The sequence below is a fragment of the Ovis aries genome, chromosome 2 (genome assembly GCF_016772045.2).
Source record: "Ovis aries strain OAR_USU_Benz2616 breed Rambouillet chromosome 2, ARS-UI_Ramb_v3.0, whole genome shotgun sequence".
NCBI lineage: Eukaryota > Metazoa > Chordata > Mammalia > Artiodactyla > Bovidae > Ovis > Ovis aries.
In genome coordinates, this window is record NC_056055.1 from 53,048,034 (window position 1) to 53,063,146 (window position 15,113).

Consider the following 15,113-nt stretch of genomic DNA (forward strand, 5'->3'; position numbering starts at 1 on the left):
ATTTTACAAGGCCAGCATGACTCTGGTACCAAAGCCAGACAAGGACATTATAAGAAAAGGAAACACAGGCCAATATCCCTGATGAATGCAAAGTTTCCCAATAGTAAACCAAATATAACAGCATTTTAAAATGATCATACACCATAATCAAATAGGACTGAGGCATTAATGAAAGAAACTGAAGAAAACAAGTAAATGGAAAGATATCTCATGTTCACAGATTGGAAGAGTTAATCATTGTTAAAATGTCTGTACTATTCATGCTATCTATAGATTCAATACAATCCCTATCAAGATTTCAATGGCAATTTTTTTTTTTACAGAAATAGAAAAAAACAATCCTAAAACTTATATGAAAGCATGAAAGACTTCAAACAGTCAGAGTAATCTTGAGGAAGATGTAAGGTGAATGTATCTCATTTCCTGATTTCAAACTATATTGTAAAGATATAGTAATCAAAACAGTAAGGTACTGGCATAAAAACAGACATATAGGCCAATGGAACAGAACTGTGAGCCCCCAAATAAACCCATGCACTTCTAGTCAATTAATATTTGAAAGGGAGACAAGATGGTATTGGAAAAATTGGACATATGCATGCAAAAGAATGAAACTGGACCCTGATCTTATACGACTCACAAAAATTAACTTGGTATGAATCAGAAGGTTTAAATGTGAAACCTCAAACCAAAAAACTCCTAAAGAAAACATAGAAACAGGGAGAAAAAACTCCTCGACAGAAGTCTTGGACATGATCTTATGAATATGACATCCAAAGCACCAGCAACAAAAGCAAAAATAAACAAGTGGGATTTACATAAAACTAAAAAGTGTCTGCACAGCAAAAGAAACAATCAACAAAATAAAAAGTCAATCAATTGAATAGGAGAAGATATTTGCAAACTATGTATCTGATAAGGAGTTAATATCCCAAATATTTAAGAAAATAACTCAATAGCAAAAAAAAAAAAAATCAATTAAAAAATGGGCAAAGGTCCTGAACAGACATTTTTCCAAAGAAGATATTCAAATGGCCAATAGGTACATGAAAAGATAAACATCACTAACTATCATGATACTCTTGGTGGGAATGTAAATTGGTACAGTCACTTTGAAAAACAGTACAGAGGTTCCTCAGAAAATTAAAAATAAAACTACTATATAACCCACCTCAGGGTATATATCCAAAGGAAATTAAATCACTATCTTGAAGAGATATCTCCACTCCCATGTTCATTGAAGCATTATTTGCAACGGCCAAGACATGGAAACAATCTGTCTATCGACAGAAGAATGGATAAAGAAAATGTGATACACACACACTCACACACACAGACACAAACACACACACACTACAATGGAACATTATTCAGCTATGAAAAAGGGAATTCTGTAATTTTTGATAAGTGCCCAACTCTTTAAGAAACTGCCAAATGCTTTCCAAAGTGGTTATACAATTTTACATTCCATCAGCATCATATGCCCACATATCTACAAAGAAGACATGTATTATGTTACTGTGAACTTCTAAGTCTACTCAGAGGTCTTCAAACCTACGCCCTTTGTCACAAGGTGTGAACTGTTCAAAGTAACCCATCTCTACTGGTAGAAAACTGCAGGTCTCAACTTTGAGTCACTAATAGAAAGTCTTTGAAGACAAGAGTATGAAGTCAGAAGAAGCAGATCTAACTAGGACCATTCTCAAAAAATGAGATTTAAAAATCTTTTTTATTATAAAAAACTTCAAACACATATTAAGATATTAAATACTATAATGAATCCCTATGTATCCATCACCCAGCTTCATCAATGATCAATTCATGGCCGGTTTTATTTTATTCCAAATCTCCTCTGTCCTCTCTTTTATTTTAAGCAAATTTCTCACATTATATAATTTTATTTGCAAACTGTTTAATATATATCTTTAAAGGATCTTACTTAAACACAAAATCATGATACCTTTATCACTTAAAAAGTTAGTAATAAACCCTCAATATCATTCAATATTTGAGATTTGAGAGTTGAATGAGGGATGAAAGAGAATAAAGCAGGAGCATTAAGATAAAAAAGAACAAAATCTGCTTTTATTCTTAGCCTAGTACAGATTCATATTGAGTAGTTCCATTCTTTGTGATGCAGATTTCTCTGGGGTCATAAAACTCTTCTTAATCTTACTCCCTCTTTGTTCTGCTTCTCTTCACTGAGTTATGTGACAGAATGGCTTATCCTCATGGCTCAGATTAAACTTTAATGATGAGTTCTACTGGCTGTGCTTTCCTTTTGAACCATCCATGTCAGTTCAGTTCAGTCACTCAGTCGTGTCTGACTCTTTGCAATCCCACAGACTACAGTACACCAGAATTCCCTGTCCATCACCAACTCCCAGAGCCTGCTTGAACTCATGTCCATCAAATCGATGATGGCATTTAACCATCTCATCCTCTGTCGTCCCCTTCTCCTCTTGCCTTCAATCTTTCCCAACATTAGAGTCTTTTCAAATGAGTAAGTTCTTCCATCAGGTGGCCCAAAGTATTGGAGTTATAGCTTTAGCATCAGTCCTTCCAATGAACATTCAGGACTGATTTCCTTTAGGATGGACTGGTTGGATATCTTTGCTGTCCAAGGGACTCTCAAGAGTCTTCTCCAACACCACAATTTAAAAGCATCATTTCTTCAGTGCTCAGCTTTCTTTATAGTCCAACTCTCACATCCATACATGACTACTGGAAAAACCATAGCCTTGACTAGATGGACCTTTGTTGGCAAAGTAATGTCTCTGCTTTTTAATATGCTTTCTAGGTTGGTCATAGCTTTTCTTCCAAGGAGCAAGCATTTTTTAATTTCATGGCTGCAGTCACCATCTGCAGTGATTTTGGAGCTTCCCAAAATAAAGTCTGTCACTGTTTCCATTGTTTCCCCATCTATTTGCCATGAGGTGATAGGACCAGATGCCATGATTTTAGTTTTCTGAATGTTGAGTTTTAAGCCAAATTTTTCACTCTCTTTTACTTTCAACAAGAGGCTCTTTTGTTCTTCTTCACTTTCTGCCATAAGGGTGGTATCATCTGCATATCTGAGGTTATTGATATTTCTCCTGGCAATCTTGATTCCACCTTGTGCTTCCTCCAGCCCGGCATCTCTCATGATGTACTCTGCATATAAGTTAAATAACCAGGGTGATAATATACAGCCTTGAGGTACTCCTTTCCCAATTTGGAACCAGTGTGTACCTCCATGTCCAGTTCTAACTGTTGCTTCATGACCTGCATACACATTTCTTAGGAGGTAGGTCAGGTGGTCTGGTATTCCCATCTCTTTCAGAATTTTCCACAGTTTATTGTGATCCACACACTCAAAGGCTTTGGCATAGTCAATAAAGCAGAAATAGATGTTTTTCTGGAGCTCTCTTGCTTTTTCAATGATCCAGCAGATGTTGGCAATTTGATATCTGGTTCCTCTGCCTTTTCTAAATCCAGCTTGAACATCTGGAAGTTCACGGTTCACATGCTGTTGAAGCCTGGCTTGGAGAATTTTGAGCATTACTTTACTAGCGTGTGAAATGAGTGCAATCATGTGGTAGTTTGGGCATTCTTTGGCATTGCTTTTCTTTGTATTAGGAATGAAAACTGACCCTTTCCAGTCCTGTGGCCACTACTGAGTTTTCCAAATTTACTGGTATATTGAGTGCAGCACTTCCACAGAATCATCTTTTAGGGTTTGAAATAGCTCAACTGGAATTCCATCACCTCCACTAGCTTTGTTCATAGCGATGCTTCCTATGGTCCTCTTGACTTCACATTCCAGGATGTTTGGCTCTAGTCCAGTATTCACACCATTGTGGTTATCTGGGTCGTGAAGATCTTTTTGTATAGTTCTTCTGTGTATTCTTGCCACCTCTTAATATCTTCTGCTTCTGTTAGGTCCATACCATTTCTGTCCTTTATTGGGCCCGTCTTTGCATGAAATGTTCCCTTGGTATCTCTAGTTTTCTTGAAGAGATCTCTAGTCTTTCCCATTCTGTTATTTTCCTCTATTTGTTTGCATGGATCCCTGAGAAAGGCTTTCTTATCTCTCCTTCCTATTCTTTGGAACTCTGCATTCAGATGCGTATATCCTTCCTTTTCTCCTTTGCCTTCAGCTTCTCTTCTTTTCTCAGTTTTCTGTAAGGCTCCTCAGACAACCATTTTGCCCTTTAGCATTTCTTTTTCTTGGGGATGGTCTTTATCCCTGCCTCCTGTACAATGTCATGAACCTCCGAACCTCCACCCATAGTTCTTCAGGTACTCTGCCATACAGATCTAATCCCTTGAATCTATTTCTCACTTCCACTGTATAATTGTAAGGTATTTGATTTAGGTCATACCTGAGTGGTCTAGTGGCTTTCCCTATTTCCTTAAATTTAAGTCTGAATTTGAAAATAAGGAGTTCATGATCTGAGACACAGTCAGCTCCCAGTCTTGTTTTTGCTGACTGTACAGAGCGTCTCCATCTTTGGCTGCAAAGAATATAATTAATCTGATTTAGGTATTGACCATCTGGTGATGTCCATGTGTAGAGTCATCTTCCATGTTCATTTCAGTTCAGTCGCTCAGTCGTGTCCGACTCTTTGTGATCCCATGAATCACAGCACGCCAGGCCCCCTTGTCCATCACCAACTCCTGGAGTTCACTCAGACTCACATCCATCGAGTCCGTGATGCCATCCAGCCATCTCATCCTCTGTCGTCCCCTTCTCCTCCTGCCCCCAATCCCTCCCAGCATCAGAGTCTTTTCCAATGAGTCAGCTCTTCGCATGAGGTGGCCAAAGTACTGGTGTTTCAGCTTTAGCATCATTCCTTCCAAAGAAATCCCAGGGCTGATCGCCTTCAGAATGGACTGGTTGGATCTCCTTGCAGTTCAAGGGACTCTCAAGAGTCTTCTCCAACACCACAATTCAAAAGCATCAATTCTTCAGTGCTCAGCTTTCTTCACAGTCCAACTCTCACATCCATACATGACCACAGGAAAAACCATAGCCTTGACTAGATGGACCTTAGTAGGCAAAGTAATGTCTCTGCTTTTGAATATGCTATCTAGGTTGGTCAGAACTTTTCTTCCAAGGAGTAAGCGTCTTTTAATTTTATGGCTGCAGTCACCATCTGCAGTGATTTTGGAGCCCCCCAAAATAAAGTCTGACACTGTTTCCACTGTTTCCCCATCTATTTCCCATGAAGTGATGGGACCGGATGCCATGATCTTTGTTTTCTGAATGTTGAGCTTTAAGCCAACTTTTTCACTCTCCACTTTCACTTTCATCAAGAGGATTTTTAGTTCCTCTTCACTTTCTGCCATAAGGGTGGTGTCATCTGCATACCTGAGGTTATTGATATTTCTCCTGGAAAATGATTCCAGCTTGTATTTCTTCCAGCCCAGAGTTTCTCATGATGTACTCTGCATATATGTTAAATAAGCAGGGTGATAATACACAGCCTTGACATATTCCTTTTCCTATTCGGAACCAGTCTGTTGTTCCATGTCCAGTTCTAACTGTTGCTTCCTGACCTGCATACAGATATCTCAAGAGGCAGGTCAGGTGGTCTGTATTCCCATCTCTTTCAGAATTTTCCACAGTTTATTGTGATCCACACACTCAAAGGCTTTGGCATAGTCAATAAAGAACTAGATGTTTTTCTGGAACTCTCTTGCTTTTTCCATGATCCAACGGATGTTGGCAATTTGATCTCTGGTTCATCTGCCTTTTCTAAAACCAGTTTGACATTAGGAAGTTCATGGTTCACGTATTGATGAAGCCTGGCTTGGAGAATTTTGAGCATTACTTTACTAGCATGTGAGATGAGTGCAATTGTGCGGTAGTTTGAGCATTCTTTGGCATTGCCTTTCTTTGGGATTGGAATGAAAACTGACCTTTTCCAGTCCTGTGGCCACTGCTGAGTTTTCCAAATTTGCTGGCAATTGAGTATAGCACTTTCACAGCATCATCTTTCAGGATTTGAAATAGCTCAACTGGAATTCCATCACCTCCACTAGCTTTGTTCATAGTGATGCTTTCTAAGGCCCACTTGACTTCACATTCCAGGATGTCTGGCTCTAGATGAGTGATCACGCCATCGTGATTATCTGGGTCATGAAAATCTTTTTTGTACAGTTCTTCTGTGTATTATTGCCACCTCTTCTTGATATCTTCTGCTTCTGTTAGGTCCATACCATTTTTGTCCTTTATTGAGCCCATCTTTGCATGAAATGTTCCCTTGGTATCTCTAATTTTCTTGAAGAGATCTCTAGTCTTTCCCATTGTGTTGTTTTCCTCTGTTTCTTTGCATTGATCGCTGAGGAAGGGTTTCTTATCTCTTTTTGCTATTCTTTGGAACTCTGTATTCAGATGCTTATATCTTTCCTTTTCTCCTTTGCTTTTCACTTCTCTTCTTTTCATAGCTATTTTAAGCCCTCCTCATGTAGCCATTTTGCTTTTTTGCATTTCTTTTCCATGGGGGTGGTCTTTATCCCTGTCTCCTGTACAATGTCACGAACCTCCCAATATTAAATTTGAAAGCATATTCCTCTACTTGCCACTTCTCCTGCCCCAACTCTATCAACTCCAGTTGATAAAAAGTAAGGAAGGTAAAGTGATGATATTAAATTACTGTTGCTATTGCTATTGCTAAGTCACTCAGTCGTGTCTGACTCTGTGTGACCCTATAGATGGCAGCCCACCAGGCTCCCCCGTCCCTGGGATCCTCCAGGCAAGAACACTGGCGTGGGTTGCCATTTCCTTCTCCAATGCATCAAAGTGAAAAGTGATTACTTACTTATAAATATAAATTTATTTCTTATTATTTTAAATTATTAGAATAAATAATTTGACACCCTCTAAAGTTGTGGGAGAAAATTACAGAGGGACCTTCAACACTGCTTCTGCTCCATCCCTGTTAATGACCCATCAGTCATTTCTAGGGCTGTGCCCTCCCCTCAACCAGAAAGGAAATCAGTTGTATCAGACCAAGCCCCGGAGGGCAGGGCTTCTCCCACTCAGAAAGGCCTGCAGGGGCAGTACACAATCTGCTCTTTCCTCATTCCTAGAGCTTTTCCTGCCATCCTGAGACTTTCTAAAATCTTGCAGATGGTGTCTTTCTTAAGAAACATTCATGCTGTGATGGGGTTTATTGGTGCTTAGTCTCTAAAGCTTCACAGTGCTTCCTCTGTATAGGAAGAAAGAAATAAGAAATTGGTTGTTGCTACAAAGCCCAAACATTACTTTGTTTATTATAGGGCCAGTCAGACCCAAGAAGAGCAGATAACCTCCCATTTTGCACTATGTCTCCAGTAAAGGCTGAAAGAGATTCTCAAGTCTGTCAAGAACTAAGGCCATTGCTGATCACAGTCATAGGCAGCCTGTAAAAAGAATACTCCTCAGTCCTTGGGCCCTTCACTTCTGTGCTTTTCACTGTACCTTCACTCCAGAAGTACAGCCTGGATTTCTGGCATCATTTAAATTTCAAACATTGATTTTTTTTTCTTTGCCCCACAAATACAGTCCTACTTAAAGAGACTAGGGTTCACAAAGCATTGTCACTGTGAGCTCTGGGGAGCTCTGGGCACAGGGAAAGGACGAGACTCCAGCTCAGCTATGGGTTTATCAAGAAGCATCTTTACTCATCTTGCTTCCTGTCTCTGTCAGAATTTCCCCTAAGAATCATTTCTAAAAATGGGGAAGAAATGAAGTGTTCAAATGGGGAAGAATTTCTGCTTCAGCTTGAGAAATGAGAGTGTGTTATATCTAACTACACTGACAATGTCTTGGCAAAAATACCACATAAACAAAAATGCTGAGCTGATAAGAACCTAGCTAATTCAAGAACATTTCTTCATTTAGTAACCATTCAAAAGATACTTCCCGAGAACAGCTTTGTACAAGATACTCCCAAGGATGTAGAGATGGATATAATTTCTACCTTAGAGGCTCATAATTTGGTAGCTCAGGCACTCATTTGTCTTTCTCACTAACTCAGCACAGAATAATGATGCTTCTATTATGTGTTATTTTCCAGTAGTCATGTATGGATGTGAGAGTTGGATTATAAAGAAAGCTGAGGGCCGAAGAATTGATGCTTTTAAACTGTGGTGTTGGAGAAGACTCTTGAGAGTCCCTTGGACTGCAAGGAGATCCAACTGGTCCATCCTAAAGGAAATCAGTCCTGAATACTCATTGGAAAGACTGATGCTGAAGCTGAGACTGCAGTACTTTGGTGCCCTGATGCGAAGAGCTGACTCATTTGAAAAGACCCCAATGCTGGGAAAGATTGAGGGCAAGAGGAGAAGGGGACGACAGAGGATGAGATTGCTGGATGGCATCACCAACTCAGTGGACATGAGTTTGAGTAAACTCCAGGAGTTGTTGATGGACAGGGAGGCCTGGTGTGCTGCGATTCATGGGATCGCAAAGAGTCGGACACGACTGAGTGACTGAACTGAACTGATTCTATGTTAAACACAGTTCTAGGGACTGGGATACAGTGGTGATAAAAGACAATGTCTTAACTCTCAGGGGGTTTGTAATCCTGTGGATATAGGTGGAAAACAAACAAGAAATGAAAAATACAAGTTAACTAGTGCTAAATGCTGTGAGGAAAATAAAACAAGTTAACAGAATAAAAAAGGTCTCGGTGGAGGTGGTGCCCACTTTAGATGGGTGGTAGAGAAGGCTTCTCTGAAAGGGAGACATTAAATCCTGGAAAAGAAGCAAGCCATGCAAAAGCCTAGGCAGCCTTTGCCAGCCAGAATAAAGTTCCCATGAGAGGAAGAAGTCTGCTTTCTCACTTGATTTGTAGTTTGCGTGGGTGTAGATTTCTAGGTCAAACTAAGAACTTTGAAGGTATGAACCTCCTGGTTTCCAGGACTCAGTAGTGCTGGTGAGAAATCTGCCAATCTAATTCTCATTGTTTGCTCGTATCTTACTCTTATCTCTATGAAAACTTTGAGGTACTTCTAAACACCACTGGAGCTCTAGAATTTCATGATGTTTAATGGATGTTTTAAATCTGAAATTCATGTTCTTCTTCAATTATAGGAAATATTCTTCTATTATTTCTTTGACAATACAGTTCCCTCCATTTTTGCTTTCTGATACTCCTGGGAGATCCTGTGGGGGTTCTTGGTTCGTCCTCCAATTAAAAAAATTATTTATCTCTTAGATTTTTAGTTTTAAGGTCTAGGAGTATTTTTTGACTCTTTATTTCAGCCCTTCTATTGATTTTTTAATTTCAGTAATTGTTACTTTCCAAAATTCTTTTTTGTTGTTCTTAGATTGCTTATTTTATTCTTTGATTAAAAAATTGTAGGGAATTCCCTAGCAGTCCAGTGGTTAAGTTTCCACACTCTTGCTGCTGGCCCAGGATTGATGCCCAAGCCACAGCATAGCCCCCCAAAAAATTCAGTCTATTCTTATTTGTGCAATTATTTCTTCTAAGAATAGTGAAATTCTTTAGAATGTTCTTTTCTCTTTTGAATTATAATGTTTTTTTCAGAGTCAGTTATTCTATTTATCCTCATCCTCTTCTTTTGTGCACCTGGTTTTTAGTAAAAGAGTAGTTTGACCATTATAGGTTGGCTTTATTTCCTTTGGATAGTTTTATTTCCCTAGCAGGCCACTCCCCTGAATGGGAAGATGGAACCACAAGGTCTGTGTAGGTAGGCAGAATGTGTTAGTTCACTGCTTTTACCCAAGGATATAAAAGGAACTTGCAGGCAAACTTGAATCCCCCAAATTTAAAATAAAATGGGTGTTACTCAGAAGTGATGACACTCACATCAGAAGCCCTAGCCCTCTGCAGAGGTTGTTAAATTTCTTCAGAAAGCAGTTCTCTTGTTTGAGACTGGAAGTCAAATGCATTTATTTTTGCTATATGGATGCCTATAGGGGTGGTAGGATGGTACAGAGGGCCAATGGTTGTCCAAGCTGTTTTATGGGCACTTTTAAAATTAGTTGTCCTGATTATTATATCCACATATCTTATTCCTGCTCTCCATTCCTGCTCTCTCAAGCTTGGAACTACTCTTGAGGAATGCATTGCTGCTGAACAGGAATGCATTGCCACCAAAGCTTTCACTATTCTTTCTGGCTTACCTATCAGTACAATCTAGCAATTTTCTGCTTTCCCAAAGCCCATCAACTTCTTGGGTCTGCTGACGGTTCTTCATCCTCTGTCAGAGAATTTATTTTCTATTTGTACTTTCTCACAGTCATTGTACTGGGCTCGAACAGCAACATCCTTCTTAAACTAGATGCCCAAGAGGAAGCATGTGACCCAAGATAATATTCCCTATTTTCTAAAGGAAAGATTGCATGAAAGCTCACAAATGTAGGAATTCATAGCAGCTACTTGGCTAGTGTAGTTACTCCGGGCATCTACACCACTTCTCTGCTGAATCCACCTTGTAGGAATTTGAATAGAGAACTACATTCTCTCTTTGAAAACTTTCACTGCAGATCTCTCCACGCAGGCGTGCATGCTAAGTCGCTTCAGTCATGTCCAACTCTTTGCAACCCTATGGATTGTAGCCCGCCAGGGTCCTCTGTCCATGGGGATTCTCCAGGCAAGAATACTTGAGAGGGTTGCCATGCCCTCCTCCAGGGATGGAATCCAGGGATGGAATCCTCATCTCTTAAGTCTCCTGCATTGGTACCACCTCAGAAACCCGGATACCTCTGCTTTAATCTGCTCTAGGCCTGCTATTCATCTACTATCCTAGGACTTCCTTTCAGTGTTTGCATGTTTCCTGGCTTCCAAATCTTTCTTGGTTTATTCTCTTCTTTTGCTTGAGTATACTTTAGAAACTTCCTAAGAGAAGATACGTAAGGAGTAAATTTTTTTTGAGTCTTTGCCCATACTGAAATTTCTTTATACTTGCATTTTATTGACAGTTTCAATGGATTTAGAATTAGAAGATGCAAATATTTTTCTGGCAGACTTTCAAAGGCAACAACATTTACCTTCTGCTGTTGCTGTTGAGAAGGTCAACGCCATTCTGATTCTTATTTATGACCTTTTATTTCTCTCTGAAAGCTCTTAGGATCTTTTTAAAAATTTTATAATTTCTTCACATGTGGTCAGATTTCCATGTTAAATAGACTCATCACGTGTTTTAATTTTATCTCCACAGGGAGATAGCAAGCATAGCAGAAAAAGAATTGACTCTTAAAAGTTATGCCTAGATGGATAGGTGTGATTATTGAATAAAATTATGTATGTAAAGCATCTGGCACATATTGATACTCTATCTCCCCAAAGTGAACGTATATACTTGAGAGCTGGACCCAGGACTTATAAATCCTTATGGTCCTCATAATACCTGGCACATATTAGATTTTCAATAAAAATGACTTCACCACACCATACACAAAAATAAACTCAAAATGGCTTAAAGACTTAAACAAAAGACCTCATCATAAAACTCCTAGAAGAGAGGATAGGCAAAACACTCTCTGACATAAATTGTACTGATGTTTTCTTAGGTCAGTCTCCCAAGGCAATAGAAATATAAACAAAAATGAAAAAATGGGACCTAATCAAACTTACAAGCTTTTGCACAGACAAGGAAACCATAAACAAAATGAAAAGACAACCTACAGAATGGGAGAAATTATTTGCAAATGATGCAAGTGAAAAAGGCTTAATTTCCAAAATATACAAACAGCATAAACAAATGAACAATAAAAAACAAACAATCCTATCTAAAAATGGGCAGAAGACCTAAATAAACATTTCTCCAAAGAAGATACACAAATGATTACTAGACACAAGAAAAAATGTTCAACATCACGAATTATTAGAGAAATGCAAAGCAAAACTATAATGAAGTACCATGTTAACTGGTCATCATCAAAAAGTCTACAAATAACAAATGCTGGAAAGGGTGTGCAGAAAAGGGAATCCTCTTACACTGTTGGTGGGAATGTATATTGGTACAGCCACTGTGGAAAATAGCATAAAGATTCCTTAGAAAACTAAAAGTAGAATTACCATATGATCTAACAATCCCACTTCTGGTCATATACTCAGACAACACTATAATTAAAAAAGAGACATGCACCCCTAGGTTCATAGTAGCTCTATTCATAACAGCCACAACATGAAAACAAAGTAAATGTCCACTGACAGATGAATGGATAAAGATGTGGTACATATATATAACAGAATACTACTCAGCCATAAAAAAGAATGAAATAATGCCATTTCCAGCAACTCTGATGCAGCTAGAGACTGTCATATTAATACTAAGTGAAGTCAAAAAGAGAAAGACAAATATCATATGATTTCACTTATATGTGGAATCTAAAATATGGCACAAATGAACCTATTTATGAAACAGAAATAGAATCACAGACATACAGAACAGACTGGTGGTTGTCAAGGGGGAAGGATGGAGTGGGAGGTTGGGGTTAGCAGATGTAAGCTTTTATATATAGAATGGTTAAACAACAAGGTCCTACTGAACAGCATAAAAAATTATAGTCAATATCCCATGATAAACCATAATGGGAAAGAATATTAAAAAAGGAAGTATATATATGCATAGCTGAATTACTTTGCTGTATAGCAGTAATGAACATAACACTAAATCAGCTACACTTTAATAAAAAAATATGACTTGACAATGAGTCTTTGACATTATTTCTCTGTGGGCCTTTATGTTATTTATCTTTACTATGACTTGCGTGTATTTGTCAGTGGGAAAACTATTTCTTGACTTATTGTTCATAGATGTTGTGAAGCTGCTGTAAGTGAATGTGAAAATATTCTAAAAAGTTAAAACTCTTCTACAGGTGTCAAGTATTATCACTACCTTTCAGATAGGTTACCAGGTAGTTGAGCTTTCTTAGGCATATGGGAGATACCTTGTTTTAAAAGACAACCCTAGGCTTAAGTACCTAGCTTATTCCCTAATGATATACTCTCTGATATTGTCAAAGGCATATTTACCTCTGTTGCCTTTCTGAATTCTCAACTATGATTATCTTCTTCATTAAAAAGCCAGGAAATGTCACTTTGTTTCAACTGCTGAAAGCTATGCAGACAGTATTGGAAAGAAAAAGATAGTGAATACTAATCTCTGGTCTCAAAGATGAATGAACCTTCCTAATTTTCTAAAATCCCAGGGGTGCTAGTGGTAAAGAATCTGCCTGCCCAGTGCAGGAGATGCAAGAGACACTAGTTCGATCCCTGGGTTGGGAAGATCCCCTGGAGGAGGGCATGGGAATCCACTCCAATATTCTTCCTTGGGAAATCCCATGCACAGATGAGCTTGGTGGGCTACAGTCTGTGGGGTCGCAAAGAGTTGGACATGACTGAACATGCACACACACATATGATAAGCATGGAAATTAACTAATTAATCTTCAATTTAAACTTTTATTCTCAAAGCTGATTATCATCTACTGAGTGCTTTTTAAAAACATTTTTATTGGAGTATAGCTGATTTACAATGTTGTTTCAGGTATACAGCAAAGTGAATCATTTATACATATATCCACTCTTATAGATTCTTTTCTCATATAGGCCATTACAGAGTATTCAGTAGAGTTCCCTGTGCTATACAGTCCTGTCCTATAGGTCCTTGTTAGTTACCTATTTTATATGTAGTAGTGTGTATATATCAATCTCAATCTCCCAACTTATCTCTCTCCCCTCACCCCCTAGTAATCATAAATTTGTTTTTTACATCTGTGACTATTTCTGTTTTGTAAATAAGTTCATTTGTACTCTTTTTTTTATGATTTCACATATAATCAGTATGTACTGAGTGCTTTTCAAATTTCATTTCTTAGCAGTAGAATCCTCTATTCTCTAACTGAAATTTTACAGAACAGATAAATGTGAGACTGCTCTTTTTGAAGCAGGAACTTCAGAATGAAGAGGTCAGAACAAAACTCTTGATCTTCTCTATTTCCCCTGCAGCAGACCTTAGCCTCCTCTAAGGAAAGAGAGTTTGAAAATCATCAGTTTAAGTGAGGTGATCTTATTAATTTAAGTAAGATCTTATTGAAGTGGTCATGAGTCAAATTGGCTATGAAGAAAAAGGGAAAAAAGTGTCAATGAGTTTTCTTCTTATCTGGTCCAGATATAAGTTTGTGGGGTCCTAAAACTGCTTGAGACTTTCAGACAAGTAAATTCTGACTTGAAAATACCAGCTACTGCTGTAGAAGGAAGAGAAGAAGGCCTGTTTGTAAAAATACAGAAAAGAGGTCTTTAACTTACCCAGAGCACAAGGACATTCATGAGGTGGTCTATGTGTGTCCGTTTAAAGGTGGACTTCCCACTGTTCTGCATTACTTTGGTGTCTGGTCCTAAGTTAAACAGGGAGACATCATCTCTTAGAATCACTACATATTCTCAAGAGGACTGAAATTGGGTTAAAATACACATTTATGATCACTTTATCAAACTTCTTTCCAATGCTAAAGGATAAAGCCTTGGAGAAAGACTTGTGGTTGGTGCCCCAAACTCAAAGAATGGAAATTTTATTTCTTAGGATAATCCCAATTACTTCTGCAAACTGCATCAATGCTGATACCTCCCTCTCTTTGCAGCACCTTAGACAGTCTAGTTTTTCATTGATAAGTCAGAATGGGGGCCTCAAGCTTCTCTCTCATCACCATCTGGTTTATTTAGCTTAGAAAAAGGGTCTTCTGACAAGGAGATTTTCACCTTCTTTTGAGGAAACCCATAGCTGGACCAGGCTCTATTTAAAGTTTCTAACTAGGAAATGGAGAAAGTAAAAGGCAATGGCAAGTGATTTCTTCTGAGGTGGGAGCTGAGATTTCTCTGAAGCTGAGCGATAGAGACTTTGAACTTCATGACAGGACAAACAATAAGTAGAAATAAAGGACTTTTAATGACACACTGGGACTAGAGCTGGAAATTATTACCTTACTGTGGTTGTTGCCACCAATACTCACCGTCACCGAGCGCATAGGGAGCACAAAAGCCTCCTTCATTTTCGGGCACTACATTATAACTCCAGAAAATCCCTCACTAAGTATAAAGGATTATGGTTCTAAATGCCATCTCAGGATGGGCTGCTGCTCAGGAGCCACATGTGCATCTTCTCTGGCATGA

General features: G+C 38.5%; 1 protein-coding gene across 3 annotated transcripts in view; it reads right to left on the reverse strand.

The window, feature by feature from the left end:
* Positions 1-15,113, reverse strand: part of LOC101109422 (phospholipid-transporting ATPase FetA-like) — a 124,746-nt gene that overhangs the window by 42,208 nt on the left and 67,425 nt on the right. For all 3 annotated transcript variants that reach the window (XM_060409312.1, XM_060409310.1, XM_042243288.1), the window contains one exon: positions 14,253-14,341. In XM_060409312.1, the coding sequence (XP_060265295.1) occupies positions 14,253-14,341 (89 nt within the window). The remainder of the gene's footprint in view (positions 1-14,252; positions 14,342-15,113) is intronic.